Source organism: Prinia subflava, chromosome 2 (assembly GCF_021018805.1).
Source record: "Prinia subflava isolate CZ2003 ecotype Zambia chromosome 2, Cam_Psub_1.2, whole genome shotgun sequence".
NCBI classification, from domain to species: Eukaryota; Metazoa; Chordata; class Aves; order Passeriformes; family Cisticolidae; genus Prinia; species Prinia subflava.
In genome coordinates this window covers 82,197,714-82,224,551 of record NC_086248.1, presented here as the reverse complement: position 1 = coordinate 82,224,551, position 26,838 = coordinate 82,197,714, and the positions used below count along the sequence as shown (strand labels likewise).

General features: G+C 37.9%; 1 protein-coding gene across 2 annotated transcripts in view; it reads left to right on the top strand.

The window, feature by feature from the left end:
- Nucleotides 1-214: 214 nt before the first annotated feature.
- LRPPRC (leucine rich pentatricopeptide repeat containing) overlaps nucleotides 215-26,838 on the top strand; it is an 87,755-nt gene continuing 61,131 nt past the window's right edge. The window contains exons 1-13 of one of the 2 annotated variants that reach the window (XM_063390797.1): nucleotides 215-975; nucleotides 11,122-11,324; nucleotides 13,543-13,665; nucleotides 14,377-14,498; nucleotides 14,589-14,647; nucleotides 15,223-15,309; nucleotides 15,800-15,926; nucleotides 16,946-17,090; nucleotides 17,882-18,024; nucleotides 18,296-18,401; nucleotides 18,482-18,589; nucleotides 24,775-24,893; nucleotides 25,491-25,584. In XM_063390797.1, coding sequence (XP_063246867.1) covers nucleotides 263-975; nucleotides 11,122-11,324; nucleotides 13,543-13,665; nucleotides 14,377-14,498; nucleotides 14,589-14,647; nucleotides 15,223-15,309; nucleotides 15,800-15,926; nucleotides 16,946-17,090; nucleotides 17,882-18,024; nucleotides 18,296-18,401; nucleotides 18,482-18,589; nucleotides 24,775-24,893; nucleotides 25,491-25,584 — 2,149 coding nt within the window. In that variant the 5' untranslated portion in view covers nucleotides 215-262. Of the gene's footprint in view, nucleotides 976-11,118; nucleotides 11,325-13,542; nucleotides 13,666-14,376; nucleotides 14,499-14,588; nucleotides 14,648-15,222; nucleotides 15,310-15,799; nucleotides 15,927-16,945; nucleotides 17,091-17,881; nucleotides 18,025-18,295; nucleotides 18,402-18,481; nucleotides 18,590-24,774; nucleotides 24,894-25,490; nucleotides 25,585-26,838 lie in introns of both variants that reach the window. The other variant, XM_063390796.1, reaches the window with a different exon arrangement.

The following is a 26,838-nucleotide window of genomic DNA, read 5'->3' as shown; positions in this document are numbered from 1 at the left end:
CAGCAAAAATAATGACATGAAAATATGCATTTAATATCTAAGTACCTTAGGTAATGTTTTATGTCATAGCAAGCAGGTTAACTTGGATGCTAAAACAAAGCATCAATTCAGGGGGCATTTTAGTAAACATATGCAAGCTCAAGCAGAGATTTACTACTGATATTTGATTTAGTAAAGTTCTTCCCTCTGCCTCTCACTCCCAGGCGATAATAAGATTTCGGTGGAAAGATAGCGACCAGCGGCTTTCCTGGCCCAACTGCCCATGACTTCCCAGAGGTGCACACTGGCCAGCGCTGAGGGGAAGTCACGCTTTATTCCCATTAATCGGCTGGAAGCGGCTGAGGGACTTCTTTTTTCTTTTTTTTTTTTTAATTTATTTATTTATTCTTTTTTCTTTTATGCGCACGCGCGCCACCCGCTACGCTTTCGGCAGGGTCTGGAACACCTCAGGGCAGCGAGGAAGCGGCGGTCACCGCCGGGCTGCAGGGAAGCGGTCCGTGGGCGGGCAGCCCGGGAGAGCCAGGCGGGCAGGGGCAGCGCGTCCCGCGGAGGGCACGGGAGCGCTCCCAGGAGAGCCCGCTGGGAACCGGCGCTTCCCAGCGCTTCCCGCCGCTTCCTCCCGCGCGCCCGCCTTCCGCCGGCGCCGCTCCCGGTTGGCTGCCGGGCGGCCCAACCCGGGCCTGCCTGGAACGGCCCATCGGCGGCACGGGGTGGGAACGGCAACGCGCTGGCGCCGGATCCGGCCCTTTCCGGAGCCGGGCCCAGCGCCTCCCCCCTGAGGGGAATGGTTCGCCCCCGTCACGTGGGGCTGGCGGCGGCGCAGCGCCGGCGCGCGGCTCACGTGCTGAGAGCGGTCATGGCCGCGCTGCTGAGCTCCGCCGGGCGCCTCCGGGCGCTGCGCCCGCGCCTCCCGCCGCTGCTCCCGCCGCTCCTCCGCCCGCCCGCCGCCCCCGCCCCTCCGCCCGGCCCCGCCAGGTGAGACCCCGCGCCGCCCCGCTGCCCGGTAGGGTTGGCGGGGCTGGCTGAGGCTGCGCTCCGCACGCCCAAGGGCACTGCCGGCCATGCCGCCGGGCCCTGCGGCGCCGCCCGCCGTGGCTGCCCCGGGGGCTCCGAGGCAGCGCTGACCCCGGGCCGGCCCAGCGCCGTCACCGCGTGTGCGCGGCCTCGGCGTGAGCGCAGGGCAAAGGCCGCGCCGGAGCCGCGCTGCCGTCAGCCTGGGCGACCTGGGCTGCCCGCGCTTTCCGGCGCGCTGGGCCGAGAGCAGAGCCCTGAGCCCCGGCGGACACGGCTGTGGGGGGACACAGCGTGTGGAGGGGGCGTCGAGCAAGAGGGGAAGACTAGAGGAGATAAGCAGTGATGGAGTGGAGTTACTGTCCCTGGAGGCGTTCAAGAAAGGACTGGACGTGGCACTCTGTTCTGGTTATAGCTGACAAGGTGGTGATCTGCCACAGATCGGATTCGATGATCTTGGAGGTGTTTTGCAACCTATATGAGTCCGTAATTCTGTGACTGACTCTGGGTACCTGCTCAGTTGGAATCTGGGCTTCCTCTTCGTGCCCTCAGGCTGTGCTGTGTCTCTTGTGAGGAGGCGTGGCTTAATTTCTTTGCCATGTTTTCTCTCCCTTCTGTCACGCAGGTAGGGTGGAAAACTCAGCCTGTCCTACCCTCGTGTGTCCATCCCGGCTGCGGTTTTGACAACACTTATATGTGGTTGATGCCCTGCAGGAAGCTTAGAGACACAAACCTTCATTAACACAACTACAGGCACATACAGATTTATGAGCTGATATAAGGGCCACCCAAGGTGTTCTGTCTCTTGTGTCGTGTTGTATCTCTGGTGCTTCCTCTAAGTCAATATAACTTCATTCCTGATAGAAAACCATAACACTTTCCTGCCATTCTAAATACATGAATATGTTCAGCAAAGGATTTGGGAGTTCCAGAGCTTGTTCAGAAGAGGGGATGGGAAAAGACAATCAGAAATGGAGAGCTCTTAGAGGGAAGTCTCACTGTCAAAATAAGGACATTGTTGCTAATTTCCCTGCTTCTAGTGCCTATTAGTCTTACTTTGGGGCTGTTTTATTGGTAGCCTGGGCAAAATCTTACCAAAAAAAAGTTTTCTGTGGTCTTTAATCATTGAAGTGTATTAGATGCCAACAAACGCTAAAGTTGGTGTGAAGGATGCCGTAGACCAGTTTGGGAAGGACCAGGAATCAGGAATATCTGATTTATAGTTGGCAACAGAACCACACATTTAGTTAGCTACAAATCATCAATAAACCTTTCTTCTTTCTAGTAACTAATTTTTGTTTTACTCAGCTGGAAGTTTAATTCCCTAAATTAATTTGTTGCAAGAAATAATATTCACCGAAATTCATGAGTGACGTGGTGAAGGACTAACTGCTGTTTTCACCCCAGAACTCCATTTCTAGAAAGAACTTCAGAAGTGCTTTATGTGATGATATTTTGATTTTTACAGCTGGGCTTTGATTTTTTTGTTGTTTCCCTCCCAATACTTTTTTTCTTACACCAAATCATATTTAATTTCAGATATAAATTTGATCATATGTCGGATAGTTCAGTGATCATGCTAAAAATAAAAACTTTTTTGAAACTTTTTGTACGTTCCTCCTGTCCAGTAATTTCCTTCCTAAGATGAGTTTTCACTTAAAATCTCTCTGTCACACTACTGTGTGTTTAGGCATCCTAGTGCACAAGTGATGATCTAGAGCCAAACTGTAAACCTTATACTTAATAGTTACAAACAGAAATTTTATGTGTTAAGCAGATGATCTAATTTATTTTTTTTACCTTAAGTGATTAGTTATTGCCAGGGGTTTTTTGGTTTTTTTTTTTTTTACTTAAGCCTTGATTTCTGGGACTGGACCTCCCTTGAACAGCTAGACTGGCGTATGGACAACATTTGGGGTTACTATACTTGTTCAGGTCTCAAGATTATTTTGAAAATGAAATGCAGTCTATTTGGAATAGTAGGGAAAGACACACCCGGTTTTAAGATTAAATAAATAAACAATCAGGAATAATCTAGCATTTTGCAAGAAAATTATGTGAATAACTGTGTTTCCATGTGCTGGATGTAGCCACTTGGCATTGAACATAATAAAGTCAGTTCAGAGGCAAGTGTGTGACTACCACTGCAGTAATAGTTACAGAAAAGTTGCAAATCTGTGAACTTCTTTAGAAGTATGAAAGAGCATCACGTCCAAGCTGAGGTTTTATCAAAGCATCATTATTGCTTTGATTTTTAACCTAGGCATCTTTGAAAAATGAGTTAGGATCGTAGATGCATCTCCTGATGGTTGAGAAGCATTTCGTAGCAGGTCAGATTTAAGACAAATTTACTCTTTCACTTGACCACCTCAGCTATGAAATGTGAAATATGTTGAGCTACATTTGTCACCCTCCTGCCATGCAGTTTTATTAAAGATAAACTATGACAGACCAATGCAACAAGCTTCAGATCTTCAAGAGCAGACTTCAGCAGTGCGCTGATTTATGTGGTACAAATAGTTTACTGGAATTTATGGAAGCTTCACTAGGGGAAGAAAATGCCTGAATTTGCTGTTAATATCTGACTGTCAAGAATGGTGTATTCTTGAATTGTCTCCACTGACAAACGTGTAGAGTAAATTTTTGAGTTAACATCAGGATATTTGGGGGGACTTTATTCTACATACTGTAGGTGATGATGTTATGGTTTGATGTTACAGCTTTCTGTTGTGGGAATTAGTGCTCAGAAAAAGGGTGTTGGCTCCATTCTTCTGATACCTTCCTGTTGCTGGCCACCTTGTCTGGCTCTAAATCAGGGAAGGAGAACTGATAGACTCCTAAAACATATAGATGGTGGAAGTATAGCTGAGGAGAAAAATCAAGAAGAATCAATACAATAGCAAAATGAAATCAAGCTAGCAAACCTGCTCCAGAGTGGGCTCTTCTCTCTGTAGGCCAAATGGTTCTGCCTTCACAAGCTTGCCTCTATGTTTTCAAAACTGTATTCAGCATAAATCCAAAAGACAGCCCTGGTCTTGCTACTTTGAAGAAAATTAACCCAGGCAAAACCAGCACAGAAGGAACTTGTAAGAACCCTTGCCTTTTGATCCATAGTGCTGTGTTTCAAGTGTGTTGGTAAGATGAGAGGGTGAATATCCTTTTGAAAAAGGTTTCAGATTGAGGGTGGAGGGGATGGATTTGATTAAGTCATAAATTAAAAACCCAAATGATTCACATCTTAGTGACTGGTGCATTTTAATTTTTTTTTCAGATTAGCTGCAAACGAGTTCTTTTTGGCTATTCACTATCATACTCAGCAATCCATTACCAATGGACCAAAGTGTAGAACTGAATGCTTAATTACATTAGCAGAATGATAGAAGGGTCTTCAAATGCTGAGGAGGTAGAGTAGACTTGCTTTTCATAATACTCTGTTATAATGAAGTTGCACAAGCTGCATTGTTGTAGTTGTTTAAAGTGTTTTAGTGATGGATATAAAATGCCTCCATACTTCCCAAGAAATGACAGTCTTAGAGGTGTTAAGGTTGGAAAAGATCTTTAAGATTATTGAGTCCAACTGTTGACTGACACTGACAAGCCAAGTCCCCAAGTACCTCATCGAGCTGGCTTTTGAACACTTCCAGGGAAGGTGACTGACAGTACCCTGGGCAGCCTCTTCCAGTCCTTGACACCCTTTTCTGTGACGAGTTTTCCCCCAAGATCCTAAGTGTAGTACAAAGCAAAGGTTTTCTCTTTTACTTCTTATGAATCACTTAGGCAATTTTTTAGATATTCTCCAAGAAACACAAGGCTTGTCAGTCTACAGAAAAAGACATGAATTTTTCTCTCTTATAAGATCCTGCTATATCTCAGTGGAACAACTATACAGTGGCCTGAACATTGTGGCCTTTTTGTATAGCTGGTCATGGCTAACAGCACAAATACTATTGTGTGAATCATGCTAGGATCTCAGATTATTTGTTAGTGTTATGTTTACTGAACTTAATGTTAGATCTGGAGTGCTTTTATGTACACTAATGAATTCTAACTCACTTAAGTTTGTCATTATTCTACTTCAAACATGACTTGATTTTGAGAACTATTCCATGCAGTTGTTGCCTATTTAGTTTAGAAAGAATAAAATATTCAATACTTTCTGTAGAAAAAGCATAGCAACTACCTTATTGTGGCTCTGATAAAGGGAGACAAATATCTAATCTTTATAATTAAACGTGGTTATCTTCATATATTTATACAAATATAAAAATAATATATGAATAAATATATAGCTGAATATAAATATAAATATTTTTTAAATGTTTGGAATTGGTTGAGTTTCACAGAAAGTAACCTTTCTCCTGCTGCACGGGAAAGCATGAACATCACCTACTTTTTGAGGTTTGGGGAAGATGGGATTTTTTTTACTCAGGCTGGTGTGTAAGATATGTTCCTACAGGAAGTTAGAGGCACTGCCTTAAGTCTGCTCTAGCAATGTGGAAGACAAAAGTATGAGGGTACAGCACTGGGATTCCTGCTTAAACCCTGGTAAAGAGAAGAGTTTTACTGCTTGACTTGGTATGAATTTCTCCATGCCCACTTCATCTCAGTGTAAGTTTTTCTGTGAGTTTATCTTCAGCTACTTTTCCAAAGTTGTAAGCTAAACTGGAGGTGGAGTTACCACTTGTTTTGGGGTTACAAATGCACAGTTAACCTTTCCTGTGTAGGTGAGGTCTGCAGTTGTAGAGACAAAGCTGAACGTGGTGTAAAGGCTCCAATATCTGAAGGCTGCTTCCAATCTTGTGATTGTGAGAGCTGGATGGAGATGGCTTCATTTGGCTCGATATATCCCTTTGAGCTTCTCCCAGTTCTGAAGCACAGTAGAGAGAAATGACACATTTTGGGGAAGAACCAGATTGCTCATTCAAACAGATCTGAAATTTACTGTGCAGCTTTATGTGCTTGCAAATAAAGTGTTTCACACAGAGAAAATCCTAAAATTTCATCTGAAGGTAATTGATGAAAATAAATTGGCACTCATTGCAGCTCTTGGGGAAGCATGTGTTTTGTTGTGTAGCATAGCATTTAAGTCTGAAAAAAAGTTAATTAAAATAATCGAAAAATATGGTTACATCATAAAACTGTGTAATCAAGCATCTAGTACTGAGGCAGGACCAGAAATATTGAGGTCATGCATGATAGATTCCCCCCTCTCCTAATCTTACTTTAGAACGACCCAAATGGGAAAGCTTGGCTGAAGTATCCTGTTCAAATATTTCATTACAATTAATATTACAACCATTAGCATTAGTTGTGTAATTCCTGATGGGTTAGGTTCAGTTGCTTCTGTGTTTGGAGAGTGGGATGGGATAGATGAGTCCTTTGGGTCTTTTATGCTTTTTTTTTCCTTAATAAACACATCATGATGAAGAGATTGTTATCTATATTTTAGCTATGTTCCTGATTTTAGGAATTGAGAATTTGAAATCTTTTTGCTGTGTGACATTTCATGCTTAGCAGTACCTCATTTTCAGTACCCTCTGGGCTGCTCTGGATAGCCAGTTGTACCCCATCTTAAATTTCTGTTTTTTTGTTTTTTTTTTTCCCCAAAACATAAAACCTCTTGTGGTCTGTATTGCAGCTATTATTGCACGTGGATTGTGCCAGTCATTTTCTAGTTGGGTGAGGAGATAGCTTCACTTACACTCCCCCAAAATATTCCCGGTGTTACAACAAACCACATTTTAATTTTCTATACGTGTTTAAAGTTTTTGTTTACACAACTACTGCACTCATATTTTGTAACTAGAAGTACATTGTATCTCCTTGTTTTGCAGGTTGTCAGGTAAAGTGGTGCCAGGAGCCTGTATATCAATCTGTATATTTTTACTAGGCTTCTGTTTTCCCCACAACTTTCATGGATTTTTCAGAGTAAATCCAAAGGACTGGAGTTTGAGTAAGATCTAGTAATTAGCCTTCAATATATCTTAATGTTTTCAGAAATTGAGTCATTCTTCCGTATTCTCGCCTACACCCCCATTTCCATGTTAAAATTAGTAATGTTAGTTAAGATTTACAGAGGGTGGTTGCAATTAACATTTCTTGAAAGCCAAAGTGTATGAGCTGTCATTTTTTCCCTGTGAAGAGGTAATTTTTAAAATCATCTTTAGTAAATTTGGCAACCTTTTTTACTGCCTTTTTAGGTCACCTCCTGACTGGAATGGTTAATGTGGCCTTCTTGATTTTTGTCCTGTCTTTTTTTCTCTTCTTCCTAATTTTGTGTTGTTTTTCAGCTTCTGAAAATTAAAGATTCCCGATGCATGGATAATGCCATGTTTTGTTAGCTTCTTTTTGTGTTTCATAGGGAGGTTGTGCTCTTGGTATAAACTTTCACTGTGTTGTCTACTGTGTTGTCCTGCCCTTTGCCTGATTGCCTGAAATCAAACCTAGTGCTGTGTCCCTTAATTTGTTAAGTTTGTATCTTTTTTGGGAGCTGACTTTCTGGTCTGCTAAATGTTTCATCTTATAAAATAGTGAGCTCTTTTTTGCTCTTTTTGTTGTTTTTTTGTTTGTTTGTTTGTTTTTTGTTTGCTTGTTTGTTTGTTTAAGTTTTGAATTTTTAGTTGATTTGTAGTGCTACATAGCAGATTCAAAACAGTAAATGCTGCAGCTATGTCCAGCTTTTGAAGCCTCAGTTATTTTTAACAAATTCTTGTTACGGGCTTGGCTTAACATTGTACAGCACCGTAGATAGTGCTAAAAGTATAATTCATTCAAATGCTGAAGGCCTACACATGGTGAGGTACACCTGAGTCTTACACCAAGCATATTTCAGATGGATGATGATAGTTTAGGTGGATGCCAGTGAAAGTTTGAGTTCCTCAGGTTGTTCTATAATCTCGTACTGTTTTCACCTGTCTGTTTTAAACTGAAACTTGTACTCCCCTATTGCCATTGCTTAAAATGTCTTTAATCAGTATAAACTAACAGCAGCACCAGTGCCATGTTTGGTACTCATGTTGGGGGGGATTGTGAATAGAAATGCTCAGTTCTGCTCACCTTTCAGGAGGTGAAGTTACTGTGTAAAAAGAACACTTTCCTGTAAGTGTATGGGTTTTACAGTGTGCAGCTGCAGCAATTGACACGCTACAATATTCTAAACTTATGTTATAAATAGCATCCTGCTAAATGCTAAGCAGGAGAGTTTAGTAGCAAATGAAACTTTAGAGTCTTCTCATGCTGTTAACCAGTTTATGTTGAGCATGCACATACTGTTTTTATATTTACACTTCATCTCATGGCACTGTGCAGGTACTTGAAAATATTTGTGACTTCTGACTCGTGGAGAATTTTACGAAGATGGCTTTCTTAAATCAGTGCTGGACTTAAGAACTGTCGATACCAATTTGTTTATGGTTAGAGGTGTGCTATATGTCATAAGATACTGTTCAATAATTTGAAAAATACTATAAAACATTAGCAGGTTTTTATAAGGAAAGGCATTTCAGTTCTAATCTGAAGCAGAGTTTTGTCCACTTCTGCTTTAATTGTTAATGGAAATTAAAGTATAAATTTCTGTGTTGCAGCCCTGTGTTTCTGCAGCTTCCAGAGCATTTTGTAACCTTTCTGGAAGTATTCTGAAAAGCTTTCAAGCAGCTCTTCTAATGAATATATAAGAGTGGGTGATGCCATTTTGGTTTTTTTATTTATATCTTCAAAAAAAAGAACTTGCAGTCATTAGAGTTTCATTCTTCTAGCTATCCACTGGCCAGCTCAAAGTTGAGTATTGCTATTTATGAGTTATTGAGGAGTTATTTAAGTTCTAGGCATCTCACTTGCTCGTTAAATCCTGGAGGAGTTAAAATTTAGTGTCTTACTGTTATTCTTACCTTGTGCTAGTGGATTTTTTTGCTAATTAGTCTAACAACTTCTGTTTCCAAAAGTACCCTGTGTGGTTATAGGAGGCAATAGAAGAAGAGGAAAAAGAGGGGAAAGAGTTGGGGAAAATGACCCCATGGGAATACTTTTAGTGAGACATGACATTACTAGTAGCAAAAAAAAAGTTTGATGTTAGTCTGACAAGGTGCTTACCATGAAAAGTAGTGTATCAGAGCTTTTCTCCTTTTTTTGTTTGTTTTTATTTCTAGTTTCTCTGATTTTAGGTACCTTTTCTTTCTCAGTTTCATTGGATTCCTGGTTAATTCTGGTGGGCTGTAGACACTGTGAGCTGTTTCCACTCTAACCTGATGGAACAGTAATTTTACTTTTTTGTAGAAGTGGTTGATTTGGCATTGTGCTTGGTTTGTGAGTGAAATAAACCCACGGAGGGATCTGAATAAAATGAGAACTAGCCCAAAGGGATTGGTGGGAACTTGCATCTATCAGGAAGTGGAACTGAGACCGAAGGAGGGGATCTGTCCTTTTTTGTCAGTCTTTCTCTGCTTCTTCAGTTCTTCTGCCTTATCCTTTCCATAGTGAAATACAGTGAATGCAGAGAGTTAGCTGGGCTCTGGAATATTCTTCAGGAGGAAACTTTAGACGACAGGGCAATTTAAAAATTGCGTTCTTGAGAAAGGTAATGCCAAATAGTAGTGGTGTTCTTCATTATTGAAAGATTTTTTTTAAATCACATATCATCTATTACACTGTTGTCATGGCTCCATTAGAAGAGATACTCTGCTTCAGTCTGCTTCTAGAATTTGTGGCCTGCTGAGTTACCAAATCAAGATTTCAAACAGCAAGCAATAAGTTGGTCTTTTGGGCTACTTTCTGCTCAAAAGAGGCAACCGGAACGTAAAACACCAGTCTGTATTTTGTACCCCAGTGATGATTACTCTGCCATTTTGCAGCTTGCTAAAACAAGCTGAAACAGGGAATTGCCACCAGCAAGCTTTTCTCCTCCACTGGACCTTTCTCCTTGGGCCTTAAACTATGATTGTTAGGTGAGAAACCAGCCAGCAGATAGACCTGGGAAAAAGCTTCAGGGGCAGGAAATGGTTCTGTGGAGAATGTCAGCACTTTTGGCCTGCCATTTCACAAAATATGGAGCCATTACTCTCTGGGACTCCTGGAGTACCTGTAACAGCAGGGAGTGCAAACTTGGGGTTTTGGCGTTTTTTTAAACTAGTCTAAAAAGCTTACAAAAATTTAGCTGAAGAGTTGTCTGAAGAGTCAGAGATGAGGGAGGCCAATTTCAGAAGTTGCTGAATCTTGTTTTTGCCAGTTAGCAAATATTACTTTTTTAGTATAGGATTCTGGAGAAGGATCATCTGGTTTATTTTATGCAGTTGTAAACACAGTTGAGAAGAGAATTCCTGAAGTGCTTGTGTGTAATGATAATTTCACCTGCACAGGCTGTTCACAACCTTGATGTGGCGCATAGTCCATTTTTTTATTCTTATGTATATCAACTTGTTCTTAAAAAAAGAAAAACGTCAAGCTTTTTAAAAATTGCTTTGCTGGAAATAAGAACACTTTCTCATTATGCTTCGTGTTGTCATATTGTATTTTGAGAAAATAAATATTTAAACAAATCTGCTGTTGATATATGGTTTACAGAATGGATGGGTGCTTCATGCTGGTTACTGGCAGTTCTATAAAATGTGGAATGATCCTGTTGGTGTTTAGGCCATTGTTGTCCAACACACCAACCTCTGTGTTAGTTCTTGTGCATTTTAATTGACAAGGAAGGTATGATTTGCTGCCTTGATTTCCTGTGTTCTGGAAGATGTGTCTGTGACTGTTCTTGAGATTTTTCAAAACCTTGTGAAGGCTTTAGTGAGTAGCTGTAATGGTACGAATAGACTTTTATAGCACTTGGATGACTTAAAACTTATTATTTTTATGGGACTATTATGTGAAACATTTAATTCATGAGGTGAAAATCTCAGAGAAAGGTGTCACTGTGAGAAAATGTGTGCCTGACTTCTTAAGTAGAAAGACACTGAAATGAATTACTTACATTTGTTTATTTTTAAATGGAATGGTTTTGAGACTGTTCATCAGCAGGAAGAGCATTATCTTTCTGACACTATGTGACTAGTCTAGATGCAAAATGACTCACAGAATTGTGATCTTTATTTTTTGTTTGTTTGTTTGTTTCTGTTCAAGCAGAAACATTGTGAACCAAGTAAGATTCCTTACACTTGCACCTAAGGAGGAAGGAAGCGTTAAAGAAGAACCAGTTTCAGAAGTTCGAACTAGACCAACCTGGCAGTTTGACTGGGCATTGAATAAAGTGGATAACTCTGTCAGGAAAACTGGCCGTGTCCCTAAATCTCTTCTACTAAAAATCTTCCAGGAAGTAAGCAAAGCAGGTAAGTTGCTTGCAGTTAAATCAAAATAAAGCTAAATTTCAGACTGCTGTTTAACCAAGGAAATTAATTCATCAAGCCAAGGAAATGAATTAAGTATTCTGATATGTCTTTTGTCTTTGAGTGTTGTTAGATCTGGTGTTTATGTTGATGGACAGGCTTTAAATGCTTTAGAGATATTATTTTGCTTTGAATGCTCATGTCAGCTTTTTCAATTTTTTTATTTTCGTCTTTAAGAATTTTTAAGTCTTATATAAGTGTACTTCTAAGGTGTGTTATATTGCCTTGCTTATTGTTGATTTTTAATCTGGTAATGCACTTTCCTTACATAACTGTATTGTGCTCTCTGAGCAGGGATCATACCTGTCTCCTTTGCACAGTATATTTTTAAAGTGTCTGTAATGAACCGTGCTGCCCTTAAGATGTTACTTGTTTTAAAATGAAACTACAACAGGGAATTGTGGAGGTTTTACACAAGTTTCCATGTTCCCCGGTAGCTGTGGTCATTCATGACAAGAAAGCTTTATTTTTTTTTTTAATAAAATAAAGCCAAATAGCTGAGGCATTGTCCATTCTGACAGATTCAATATCTCTTGCCTGCAGACTGCATTAGTATTTTGCCAGCCATCTGCCACAATTGATGAGGTGTGGTACCAGTTAGGATGAGCCATGGAGATATTTAAAGAATATACTTGCTAAGTTCTACCGCCAATATTTATCAATGGCAACATGTATTGTTTTGCTTAAGTTTTAAACTTTGCTGTGTATTGCTCTGGACTGTAATGGCTTGTCTAGCTGGCATTGTGCTTTTAAAAGTTTTGCATTTTACTGTTAAAAGGCTGAACCTTCAATTCATGCGCTTTCTGTTGAATTTAGTTTTTTCTTTTTTGCTTGGGACATCCTTTCTGATTCTGACTGCTTTGTTGTTTTTTCAATGTAAACCTCTGATTTGCAGATGAGGTTGGTAAGAATTTTGTGTCTCTAAACTCTTTCCGGGTAGTTCTTCATGAACCTTGGCTAGTTCCACCGTTTCTAAGTCATACTAACAAAAATCTTAATTGCTTATGGGGTATTCCTTTGGTTTTGTAACTGTATGTGCTTTCAAGTAAAAGCATAGCACCTCACAAATGTTTTAGCTAAGGTGCTATTAGAATAAATGGCAAATATTCAGTCCTTGTTTATTAATTAATAATGAAACTAGTTTAATAAAAGTGTGGAAAGTTAGTGTTGATTTCTGCCTGTTTATATTGTTTTTCCATTTCTAATTATAACACAAAAAATACCTGAAAAAGATGTTTGAAGTAGGTCTCATGCATCTCTCTGTGCTCACACTGCCAAAAGTTTTTGATTTTCTTTTTCCTTTCAAGGTACTAAGTTACCAGTGATTGCAGCACTTGAATTATGAAACTGAAGATGTGTTGGCATTTTCATTGCATGTAGTAATTGCATGCAGGGATTTAAAAGCTGGTCAGTTAGGAATTGGTGATCATACTTGACAGCATGCTGCTTTCTAAAGAAGCTCTCATTTTTGTTTGAAATTGCTGGGTTTGCATCTAAAGATGGTGTAGAAAGAAAAATGTCTTCAGCTGATTGGGTCATCTGTGATAGATTTTGCAGTTCTGCCTTTGCCTCAGGAGTAGTAGTGAAGTGCAATAAATTAGCTTATAGTTAACTTTGTTGACATTGTGTGACTAGTACAGAAGTCAGAAAAGGCAGATAATCTTACAGTCTCCTTTATTATTCTCTAGATGAAAATGTTCTCATTTGTTATGTATTAAGTATAGGCAGAACTGGAAATGGAAGTCTACATGTGGAAATGTCTCTGACTACCAGTTGTGGCATTGTATTGCATTGGTATGAAATATTCTGACACTGTAGAAAGTTACCAGAAAGTTATGTCCCTGTTAGGGTGAGATGATGTCAGGATCTTGAGTTGGGAAGTTGAAAGTGTCAGATGAACTAAGTTTAGGAATTCTGTGTTGCCTTCTAACAATGTCTGCTCAGCTAAGCTCATTATTGTACTACATGGCATATTTCATTTTGGATCTTTTTAGGGTACAGGAGGCCGTTGTTTAATCATTTGGGTATCCTGTTCATTTAAAGTCTTCAGTCTTAGAGAAAATTCTATTTCATAGAAAATGTTTAAATATTTCAGTAGGTCAATCTCAAATCTTCTTTCTAACACTGAATGCATAAATACGTGTTTTTGTTCCACTTGCAGGGTGTCCAGGGAGTAACCAGACCTTGCTTTTGTTACAAAGTTGTGGCGCTGTCTTACCAGAGGTGTTGTCACCTGAAAGAACAGAACTGGCCCATATGATATGGGACAAGATGAAAGAACTTGGTACGTTGGGTCTGTTACTGCTTCTTGCAAGAACAACTCTGTGCTTTAGTTACTCTCCTAGGAATGAGAGACAATGTATTTCAATGGTGTTTAAATATTTAACCTGTTATAAGGTTAAATTCTTTAACCTTATAACAGGTTGTACTTACTACCGAATGAACAGTGGATTTTATTATTCAGGTGAGAGACCTGTTTCTAATTCTGGGGCTTATAGTGACATCTAGGGGTGTTAATCTAAAATTCTAAAATCTAAAGATTTTTTTTTAAGATGCTTAAATTGGATTTTTGCTTGATTTTCATTATTGAATTTACTTTCTGTTAGATGTTACCTTTATATCTGGTGGGCTGAGTATTCCTAGTGCTACCAGCTATTTTATCAGATGATATTTTTATTGTGAGTCATTTATGTATAGATAACGCATAGGTGAAAGCTTTTTGATAGTAACATTCCTGAATCTGTAAAATAAATGCAGCTGTAGAGACTGCAGAAAAGCATGCACATGAGCATTGCTGTCACTGTGCTCTTGTTATGTTTTAGCTTTTTATAAACACTGTTAAATAAATGTCTGATACTTCAAAGATAAATAAAAGGAAGCTGCTTCCTAAGTTCATACAGAGTAAAATTGACGTGAAATTAATTACCTGAGAAAACGATGAAACTATGCTGAATTCAGAGAATCTACATTGACTGTGGTCGAAACATTTCCTTAGGTGCTGTGTACGATACAAGCCATTACAATGCTTTGCTGAAAGTCTACCTTCAGAATGAGCACAAGTTTTCTCCAACAGAGTTCTTGGCCAGGATGGAGGAAGCTAATGTGCAGCCCAATCGAGTAGGTACCCTTTTACAGGATCTTCATTCTTGATAGTAGTCTCCACTTATAGAAAGGAGATAAATAACTTCCTCTTTTTGTTTTCTGTAGGTTACATACCAAAGGTTGATTGCTGCTTATTGCAATGAGGGTGACATTGAAGGAGCAAGGTATTCTTTTCCATTTATATTTAAAGGGATTTCCACAAAATCTGTTTCTCATATTCCCTACCACTGATGTTAAAATTGATTTCTGTGTGATTCATAGAAATGGAGCAGAGCAAAGAAGGGTTTTGTATATTTTAACCAAGCAATGAAGAGCAATTTCCTCGAGACTGCTGGAAGCAACACAAATGAAATAAAAATGAGTGATAGACCAGTGTGTTCAAATCAAGTTGCATTCACGTTGCTCAGAAAATAACTTGTTTTTCTCATTTCTGGAACCATCATGAAAAAGTGTGAGGTTATGAGGGCTTACTGCCTTTGTAAGAAAATGGCTACTGGGAAAGGCATTTGAGAATAAAGTGAGCTAAGGAGCAAATAGTAATAATTCTGGTTGTTTTTGTTACACAGGACTTGATGGGTATCATTCTAATGATTTTAGCAAGGTTAAGCTGTAACTGTGTGGTTGAGGGGCATAAGAAATAAGTGAAAGGAAGATTAAAATTAAAAAAAAAACCAAACAGCCCCACTATAGTGTCTGCATGTTCCAAAGTGACAAATAAAAATTGTTTTATATTTTGCAGTAAGATTCTTGGATTTATGAAGAGCAAAGATCTCCCCATCACTGAGACAGTATTCAGTAGCCTTGTGAAAGGACATGCAAGATCAGGGTAATGTTTAATACCTTTTATTCCTTTTGTTTACTGTTAGATTTACTTTGGCTAAATATAAAGCAATGCTATACAGAAAAAATTACATGCTGCAGAATAGTGTGATGGTTTTGAATAATAATGTGTAGAAGACTGTCTCTACATTTATGAAGCAAAAAAGCTATTTAACAAAGGGAGTAGATTTTTTCTTGTGTCTGAAAATCTTGTATTTCAAGATAAATTACTGTACTTTTGTAGTGTTTGAGAAGAAATTTGCTGCACTTAGTTCTGAACTTTATCATCTGTTAAAGTTGAAAGAGTATTTTAAGTAATACAATTATAGAAAGATTTGCACTTTCACCTTTCAGCATTTGCTTAGTTAAAATAAAATTCTATGAGCTTGTTGCAGTCTTTATTTCCAATTCTAATTGATTTAGTGAGGGAATGTAGAAGTCACAATAAACATCATTATGATGAAATCTACTGAGGGTCTTGCTTTGAATTCTTTTAGAGATATGAAGAGTGCAGAAAACATCCTTTCAGTGATGAGGATGGCTGGGGTCGAACCAGGTCCAGACACCTATTTATCACTGCTGAATATGTATGCTGAAAGGGGTGATGTTGATAGCATCAAAAAGGTACTGCAAATTTAAATGTAACTTGTTTGATCTTTCATTCAGTATAACTTCAGAATGCTTTCTGTCCAGGCAGGAGGAATAAGAAAGAATTTTGTGGGTTTCCTCCCACTTGGAAGTAATTAACAGGTTTTTTTATTGCAATTGAATAGCTGGTTAACTGAAAGCAATTTCATAATTTCTGAAAAATACTTGTCTTTTGATAGTGGCATTTCTCTCTGGGCAGATAGATTTGTCAGTGAGTGATTTAATAATTCAGGGTTTTTTGTTTTTAAGAGAGTAGATTTGGGATATACATGTATTTATATATGAAAATAAAAAGTAAACCCTGATTGTTCTGCTCCTATTGAGCCATCCTTTGGCCATTGAAACCACAGAATCTTTCCAGCAAAAATGAAATTGTTTTTTGAGAATTCATACAAACAACTTCGGTATTTTTACGATGAGGCTTTCTTACAGCCCTTTGTGTAGCTGGATTTTTTCGAGTTTCTCTCTTACTTTTTTTTTTAAATCAAAGAAATAGAAAGCAATGAGAAAAGATAAAAACGATTTTCTTGAGATGTATCAGGAGTTTAATCAGATGTACAGGACCAAATCAAGGAGGAGGGTATTGGAAGCAGAGTTTTCTTCTCTGACTTAAAGAAATAGTCATTAACCAACATTCTTCCAAACAGTGATAAAATGTTTGATTAGTCATTCTTCCCTTTACAAAGTAATTTCTTTTGAAAGTCATCTCACAATGAGAATACATTTGGTGTTTTCATGTATCATTAGATATTAGAAAGAAACGATATATTTTATCCCTTTTAGGTGTCCTTTTTTTTTTTTTTTTACAGTGTAAACATGTTTGAGTCCCTCTTAATACTTGCATATTTTTCCTCTCTACCATGTAAAATTGTCTAAATCTGTGGATTTTAAAAAAAGAAAAAAAAAGAGGTTTTTGTGTTTGTTTTGTTTTAAAAAGTATTCAGTTCTGAGTCACTTTGGAGTTGATTCAAGTTGAATTTATTTTGGTTTTACAGACTCTAGAGGAGGTTGAGAAGACTGAAGGGTACCTTAAGGACAGGATTTTGATGCAGGTGATTTTTAGCCTTGCCAAGGCTGGTTTTCCACAGCACATCGAGGATATTAGAGGACGCATAAGATTTGAAAGGGAATTAATTCCAGGTATGTTGCTAGAGCAGAGTGGGGAGAGAATACTTTCTTCCTTTTTTTCTTGTTTTGTTTTGGTTTTTGTTTGGGTGTTGTTGTTTTTCCTTCTTTCTCCAAAAATAGGTAATTTTGTAGTTTTCTATTGAATACTGAGGGAAAGGAATATTTTTGCCATAAATTTGTGGATTATTTTGTGTGTTTGTGTGTTTTAGAGTGTGTTTTATAAAATCTAAATATGAAACAGCTTTAATAATTTGCATTAAAAAATAATCTCTCATTTTTTTCAATTTCTAAAATTAAGCTTTTGTAAGAAAACAGCAAGTGTGGAGTCCTTTCTTCAAATACCACTGTTAATATTCCTGTCGAGAAAGCTCTTCATGACTGCCATAAAAAAGGGATACTAAATACTGAATACAGTTTTTTATTACTTACCTTTAAAGTCACTTCTGGATCCCAGTATGTTTAATCAGATTCATTACTGTTAATTATACTTCAGCCATTTTCTTCTCTTTTTTGTCATGTCTAGAAATGAGCTTCTCTTTTCCTTATCCTTCTGCCATGTTGCAGTGGTGATACTTCTGTAATTTTTGGCCTAATCTTCTTATGGGAAAAGTGAATTTCATTGAGAAATATAAATAATTCTGGAAAAGGTAATCTTAAATTCAGGTTGTGAATCTTGTGTAAAAGTATGTTAATGGTACTTGTAAGACATCTACTTTTCTAACTTTCACTACTTTTATTAACTTAAGGTGAAAAAGCTGTGTGCACTTTATTAATACTGTTATTCTCTGTTTTTCAATTGCTAGATGTAATGAACCTGTGTTTGACTCTGATAACTCACGGCTTTGAAGATATCAGCTTTAGCATTTTGAAGTCTTTAAATCATTTATCACGTGGAGATGTGGACCAAGGTAGCTTCTTCTTGCAACATTGTGTAAATAGAGATCTGGTAAGCAGAATAGTAAGACTTTTTTCTTAATCTAGTAATAACAGTATATTTATTTAGTTTAATGCAACTGTGAAGATTGAAAATGGTGAGTTGTTGCACTGTTCTTCAAGAGGAAAAGAAGAATTTTATTATTTTGTATTAACTTGAATAGTAAATTGAAATTCACAAAGGAATTCTGTTTGGCTTGTGTAATACCCATTTTCTAAACATTAGAAGAATCTGACACTCTTAACAATTTGAGAAATTAATTAACTTTTGAAATTGTTTGCAGCCTGTGAGCAAGCTGAAGCACTTCTGTGATGAATTAAAAGCAGAGAAGATGCACTCGGCACCGTTACCGTTTATCTTGCGTTGTGCTTTGGAGGCCAAAAAATCAGGTACTCTACTCATTTAGTTATTTTACCTGTGCTCTTTGGAGTACTTGGTCACTGTTTAATTATTTTGTGAATGTTTTCAGCCTTGGCCATTGATGTGATGAAGATGATGAAGGAGGATGGCTTGCCACTCAGACCTCACTATTGCTGGCCGCTGCTAGTTGCTTATGAGAAAGAGAATAACCTTAAAGGTGAGTCTGATGAGTGCTCCTGTGGCATTACTGCAGATCTGGGGCACAAGTCTTACTGCTGTGATATTCTTCTGAAATTAAATGAAGCCCTTGCTGTATGTCTGTCCCCATTTCAAACAATTCTTCCTTCAGAAAGATTTTTTTAAGACCTCCTTTCTTACTTGATTGTGATACAGTTCTACAAATTTCAAGTCTCGCTTGACACAGAAAGATGTGTTTAATTATCTTTTTAACTCTTCACATTCTTTCTGCATTCCAGTCTTCTTTATGCTGCTCATTACAATTTACAGTTTACTCTTGAAGAAACTGCAATCCATGTGAAGAATTTAAAAGTAAGGTTATGTTATTATAGTTCTCCTGGACTGCAAACCCAGTCCTTTATTCAAGCCAGCTTCTTATTATTTGCCTGATGAAGCAAACGTGAGTTTTGTTACAATCATAAAAACTGCAGGAGAACTTCCATTGCTGAATGTGTGAGCCTGACCTGACAGCATACTGATTGAAGGACAAAAATGCTCAATCTTTGGGATTCTTAAGTAGGTTTAAGCATTTAGCATACTTTCCCCTGTTACACATGGGGATGTCTACAGGATATGAATAAGAATTGAACAAATATTAAATTTTAGAGTACAGTATCTAATTCTTTGGTTTGCGTTATTGGTAATTCAGAAAGAATGGTATTGTAAAAAGATGCTTTTAACAGAAGTACTTCCCCCTTGGGGAAACAAAAAACTGTCTTTTTCATCTTATCTCACAGTATAATGTGCTTTAGAATGAGATGCAGAGTTGTTAGTGTGACACTGGGTGACAAACAAAATGCACAAACAAAAAAAAAGTGCTTTTAGCAGACTCTTCCATATCGCAATTTTATCTTAAATATACAGTCACATTCCAGTTTGGAAGAAATGCTGAAACAAGTATTCCCTAATTGTTTCTGGCTATAAAAATGTCTCAAGTCTTTTTCAAAAGCCTTTGTGAAAACAATATTCAGTTTTTATTAACTCCTTAGGCTCTGTTCCTTCTAGACTACTGCCCAAGTTTATCTTCTCTCAGGTTTTCAAATCCTTGAAAGTTCTATGATATTTTAAAAGTCTGGCAATGTTGTTTTAGTTGGGTCCTTTGTGACTTACTTGAAGTACAGTGTTGCCAAAAATAAGTAAATGGAAATCAGTGTCATACTTCCCTGTGTGGATGCTGCATACTGAAAAAAGCTGCTTTCTTTTACTCCATGAAAAATTTCACCTCACTAACACAATTCTGAGAGATGTTGGAAGTGTTTTTAGATTTAGACTTGGCTCCCAAAATTAAACCAGTATTTGAGTGTCAAGAGAAACTTAGGTTTTGATACTTCTTTTGGTCTTTGTCAAGATCAGAGGTTGCCTCAATTTGGACTCTCTACTGTAGAAGTGAGCTGTGCTTCTGGCAACTGTAGTTGCTGCTGGAAGTCACGTAAGCAGATTGAGAAGAGAGAACCAATGAAAGATCCCTCAATTCCAATATTTTTAGCCATTTTCCATAGAGCCTCTGTTTTTGTCTGCAGAGGCATTGCATACACATACTTCTTTCTTTATGGCTCTAAGATAATGCTGTGAACTTGCAAACTCGTTTCTGTAGCCTGGTACTCAGTATCCAACTTTGTATTGTCAAGTAGAAGCACTGTACATGCCTACACAAGTCAGTGATTTTGCAATTCTTGAAATAATTAGGTAAGAATATACCTGCTCTGTAGTGAAGAAGCAGTGTAAGTATTGTTGCTGAATTGTGAGACAAGTTGTCTTCTTCCCTTATGTGAGCTTGCATTCAATTTTTCTGAGTTAATAACAAAAAAAAAAAAATAGAATAAATTAGTTCCACTATCTAAAAACACAACCAGTACACTTGAAGAAAGGTAAATGGGGAGTGGAAAGCCTCATTTGCCCTGGAGTTGTTTTGTAGAAATAACAGAGCAAACAGTCATGCTGCAGTGAGAGCCTAAGGGTGACAGCAGATAGTGAATGAATAGGATGGTGCTTTCTAGGAGCAAAAGGTAATGTGAACATAAGTATAGACAGTATCACATCTCATACCAAAAATAAAGTCTTTAATTTCCCAACAAAGTAGTAATGCCCAGCCTGATGTGTGTAGTTTTGTGTCTCGGTATAGGTGAGGCTGGTAATGGAAGAGAACTTGGAGGAAAAGCTATTAAAAATGTGATAGGATGTAGGCTGGACTAAATAATCAGGATAAACAGAATAAAAGCAAAAAGCTATCTAGAACTGCAGGGACAGATGTCTGAATCAATACATATTGTGTGACTCAAACAATTAAATAACAAATAGCAGTGTTTAATTATGTGTTTCTCTAATGTTTATTACAGTGAAATCTGACACTGGATATCAAAGAAAATTCTGTAATTCCTGTATTACGAATTTGTGTTTGAAAGAAAAGTAGCAGTGAAGTGGTGGCTAGGAGGTATGAAACTAAATAAGGCCATTTTAAAATATACCTTAACCACTCTGAAATAGCAAACAGTTCTTTTCAGTCATTTTACACAGGCAAATCATTTCAGGTGGGGCATTGCCTCTATGTGCATCTGTTCCATGAGTTGATAAATACATATTTCCTTAGTATTTATTAGGCTTTTTGGAATGAAAGTGTTTGGAGGGTTTAAAAGATAAACGTGCAGTGGACCTGTTACTGGTACTGAGAGTTATTTTCTATCAGATTATGCACTAAAATTGGGAGGGCCTAGTGTAAATAAGCAGAAATGTTCAACTTAGGCATGTTCCTGAATATTTTATAGCTCCCCTTTGCCTTTGAATTGTCATGTTATTTTTAAAACCACCTTTTACAAGTGTGTATTTTGCTTTTGGGTTCTACTGTTGTTGAGCTATTGTATAACCTATTGTTACATACAGAACCAATGGTTAGTGGATGGTGTGACAGTTTTTACTTTGGAAAATAAGAGTCTGGATCCAGAGAGGAATAAGGGTGGTGATTTCACAAAGTTACTGCATGTTAAAAATCCTGCTTTATAGACAGACTTTTCTGGCAAAGAACATTCTGAGTGGATCTGAAATTACCAGTGCAGTAAAAATAAGTTAAATAATATGCTTTCCTGAATGTGACCTTACTTCTTGTGATGCCTTGAGAGGCTACCTAGAACAGAGGCTAGACAGTGATAAAGGAATAAAGTAGGTGTTTATTAAAAAGGCTTTCAAAGGATACACCTTGAGCAGTACAAGAGCCTGGCCGAGGCTCTGCCTAAGGTGGACGACAGGTCACACATTTTCACACTTTGGTAAGTTTTGGTCCATCGACGTATTGGGGTTAACTGTCCAATGACAGCCTGAGGTTATGAAGTCCATCCTCCCAGATTGCTCTGCTCAGTTCACTCTTGTTTGTACTTTCTGGGCCTGAACTGCAACGGTGTCCTTGGTTCTGGGGCTGGAAAAGATTGTTTTGTCTAACTAAACTGTGAAGAGAGCTTGCTAACACTTTATATGGAGTTCAGAGCTATATACCAATGCAGTACAGAATCTGGGAAATATGAAAGCTGAAACTTGAGGCATCATTTGAACTGGAGTTTTGTTTTTGTTTCCTCAGAAAACTGCTTAAAGCCAAATTTCATGTCCCTTGAACATGTAAAACTGTACATAAGTGCCTTAGAAATTCCTTCTGTTCTCATGGGACTGCTGTAGGGAGTAGGCATGACTTAACTGTGAGAACCTTAGGAAATGAATAGTAGACTGAAATGCAAGCCTCACTTTTCATTTTTTGAAAAACTGCTCTGCCATATAAATATTATGACCACCTCATAGTACATCTCTCCTATATTTGCTCTTCAGTATACTGATTTGAGGTTGGAATCTGTTCTGTTGTGGTGTTTGAGTGCTGTTTCCAGTATTGACAAAAAGAAGTTGTTTGACTTCTGTTTTGTTTCCTATTTCTACCTTCTTTCTACTCAGTTATTTGATTTTGTATACTCAGCTCCTGTGTACTTACATATGTCAGCCTAAGATATCAAAAAGCCTGTTCTTAATCAAGCAGGGAGATGACCAAAAGACTTTACTGGGGGTTTTAGTCATGCCTAGTCTTCTGGATCAGTGGTCTCCAGAGTGGGATGTGCAAGGCAATCCATTGGGTTGTGAGTGGGCTGTTAGCAAATAAATATTTTATCCTTTTTGGCTGTCTATTTTCGTGTATGTTTGGTAATGCCAACAGTATATCAGTACAGTTCTATACATGTGAATAATTTACACGTATATTTGGGGAAGTCTTCTCAAAGAAGTTCGTGAGACCAGTGTTTTGCATGAACATGACTGCACTCCTGTCCCTTTCTTTTTTAGTGTGTTTTTGGTTGGGAGAGAGAGAAGAGGTCAGTGCATTTTCCAGTGTGAAAAGCAGATAATTTATAAAAGTCCGCGTACATAATGCTCAAATCTTTTAACTGAAATGGAAATGTTTCATTGCTTAGTATCGTGAAAGATGTTTATTTGACTATAAAGTAGTTCTGCATTTGGTGAGGTAGAAAATGTATGCAGAGCTGTAGGACTCTGTGTTGGTTTCATTTATCTTCTGTCCCCCCAAAAATTGTACATCAGCCACCTTAAAAAAAAAAAAATGCTACACACATATTTGCATTTTAAGCTTGTGATTACTTAGGCTGTGCAGTTACTTTGGTGCAGTATGGTTGTGGTATCTGCACGTTGCTGTTGTGCTGGTGTTGTGTTTCTCACACCTGCTCGGGAAGTGTGCCCTGGTCTGCCTGCCAGGGCATGGGGGTGCTTAACAAGCCTGTTTTCTGCACTTTTCTGTGTACAGGCTTGAGCTCAAACCTCCTGAGTGCACACACCTAGTCACTCTGGGATCTAGTTCTTGGTCTTCAAACTTTTTACTGTTATCGTAATTTTTGGAAAGGTTTCAGCATAAGAGGACTTAATATATTTTCTGGGATGTTAAAAACATGAAATAGAAACTAGCTGTCAACATTTGAGAGGTATGAAGAAAGACTTAGTGTAATTAATTCTTTATTCATATTTTTGCAGATTCTGGTCCAAAAATCAGAGTTTTGTTTAAGGCAAACTCGAACAGATGATGCGACTTTAATCTAGTGTGACTTGCCTGCATGTATTTTCAAGTGCTCAAAGGGAATTCACATTTGATTATTTGCACCATAGTGCACTGCATAAAATATTCATGGAAGTGTCACTTTTCCATAGGTGGCACTCCAGGGCAAAGACAGGGACTTTGGACATTTTTAAAGTAATAAGTATGAAATGCAAGTTGAAAAAAACATATGCTGTTTGGTACTGGTGTCCTGCAGCAACTGACAAATCATTTTTACACCAGCAAAAAATGATTATACCTGTATTGGTTTTGACAGGGGTTCAGAATTTGGTAGCTAAGGTTGCTGTAAGAAGTTCCTGCAAATCAGGAGAGTGTGAGCAGTTAAAAAGAATGACATATACCCTGAAACTACTCTAGTTGCTGGATTCTTAATATTTGGTATCTGGTGTCTTCAAAGTGACTGTACAGAAGTTATATGCAGTCTTGTTGTGTGACATGATGCGAACCCTGTAAAAGTTACAGTGTAGCTTCACTGAGCTTGGGAGACTCCAGGCTTTTTCTGAACTTCCAGTTTGAAGCTGATGTGTTGTAGAGTAATCAATCAATCTGATTACAAACATGTTCCTACTTTAAAACAGGTCCAGAGAAAAGTCCTGAACACTTAATGCTAATCAGAGCTGGATACTGGGAACAAAACTAAGAATGTATGATGTATTGAAGAATGTGTTTGTATCTTGAGTTTATGTACTTTACATCAAATTTCAGATTTGTTTTTTATGCTCAATAATATGGACATTTTGATACATAGCTCTTTAAGGTGTTCTGCAAATATGACTAACTCATAGGTATGCTGTGTTAGAAAATAATTCTGTATAATAGCAATTTCCAAACCAAACTTTTAAGGGTTTTTATAGTATGGCACAGAATGTGAAGTTTTGTAAATCTATTTCAAGTTTCACAGTTAAGAATTCTGTTAATACCTCGAACAGAATTGCAGGATTTTTCCTGGCAATTTCAAGGAGGGGAATTGAAGAGACAGACCCTTTTTTGTAAAGCAGCATTTATTTTTACATGTTGATTCTCAGTTTTTAATTTTTCTGAAATTATGCTTAGCCTAATTATTTTTGCCTTGATAGGTATCTTTGAAGTCCTCAAATTGATGCACAAATTGGGGGTGGACCTTGATGCAGAAACATATACAGACTATGTTTTTAAAAACTTTGCTGATACTGAAACTGCCCATGCCCAGCTAAAGGTGAGTTTACATGTAACATTTGTAAAAATGACTATTACAAGGCTTCTTATATTATGTTCTCTGTGAAGGCTTTAGATCCCAGTAGTGCTCCAAAAGTGAACCTGGTATGATGAAGCCTATTTAGAGTATTTTTCAAGCAGTTGTTGCAGTGATGGTTTGTATATCATGTCTTCTTCCTGCTGCTTTTCATTTTCTTCTTCAGAGCTAACCAAAGTATTTTGCTCCAGACCTAGTAGCTTTTTGTTTCCTGAACTGGAAAAGTAAATGAATGAGTAATACTTTTTTTTTCCTCTGGGGACTGGAAGTACTACAGTCGGTTTTGGTGAATAGTTGCTTTTTTTAAACTAAAAATTCACTAAAGAATTGAGAATTGGAGACCAAATTTAAGTATCTCAATTGTTCTGCCTTTGTCTCTTGCAGTTGATTTCAATACAAAAAATTTTTGATCAGCAGCAACTCATTTGGCTGCCATATAGACTTCTGTAGAGCACCTTCTATGTTCTCAACAGCTGCCTTTGGGAAGGAGGTGTTTAAAACCAGGAGGTATCAGAAGGTCTTCTCTGTGTGAAGTTCCATGGTTGATTGCTTTTTCTCTAGGAAAATGGCTGCCTGTTTGAAAGTGTTGGGCTCTATGTAGCAGAAATAAGAAGTGAAGCACTGCGGGGCAGACTGGACAGAGTTCTTTCTATATGTGAGTATTTTTCATGTTGCTTCTTACTGTGTACTTGGTGATAGTGTGGATTGGTTATAGGCTAAGAGACTTACTTGTATTAATGTATGAGGTTTCAACATCTGTGGGGGACTTGAGCAAAGTGCCTGTCATGTGAGGTCTCCTCTGATGAATCGTCAGCTTGAAACTACCAATTCTGAACTATAAATCATAGTTTAATTCTCCTTTAGTCTTGACCCTGGCCATAAGATTCACATGCAGGTTATTTGCAAATAACAGCTTTACTGTGATAGTGACAGGAATGTGACACTCTTGTACTTGGAGCTTAAGCCAAGAGTTTGTTTTTCACAAGGCCTGTGAGGTGGTTGGTGGTGGGATCGCTTTTGTTTGTGGCATCAATGACTGCAGAAAGTGAGGAATGATACAGCTCTAGAAGTACTACAGAGTTCCTCATGAAAGAACCAGCTTCAAGGATCTGATGGTCACTGACATTAACCTGAGGGTGTTCTGCTGATCTCTTGGTCGTGGAAGTTGTGTGTAAATGTGATTGGTTAATTAGGCATTGAATTGTAGCATGTTTAAGAGTTTTCTCCAAAGATTGTTCTGATGCTCAGTGCTTGCAAATGTTAATTTGTGTCATTGACTGAATGTATGAAATGGGGTAATTTGCTTGCTTAAGTAGGAATATGTGATTCTCATCCAAATGTAAATAATTAGTTTTTATATTTCTAGTATACTGAGATATTAATGAAATATCTAGACTTGGGCTAAATCTGATGCAGAAAAATATCTTTGTAAACAACAGTTTTATTTGTCCAAGGCTCAGGGAAAAGCTTAAGCAGTTGCTTGCTGCAGTTGTCATTAACTGTTTTATTTAACAAATACAGAAATAAGTAGTCTATATACCATGAATCTGGTAAGCCGTTGTGTTGCAGATGAGAAAATTGAGTAATTACTAATCAGTGATTTGATTTTGGTATTGGAGAGTTATGAATTAGTGAATCTTCAAGATTCACCTTACATTTTGCCAGTATTTGGTTTGGGTTTATTACAAAAAAAACCCCAAAACCCATAAACCAAACCAATTGGTCCAAAAAAAAGGAAGTACCTTAAAAAAATTTTGAATTTTTTTTCAAAGGAATGCTGTTTATTAACAAGAATGAAATCTCTTCCAGAATGTGAAACAGTTTGTTTTTTTTTCCTCTGTGAAAATGCAGACCCCCTCCATTCATTGTGGTTAACTGAAACAGGCTGGTTTTAATCTGTTGTAAGACA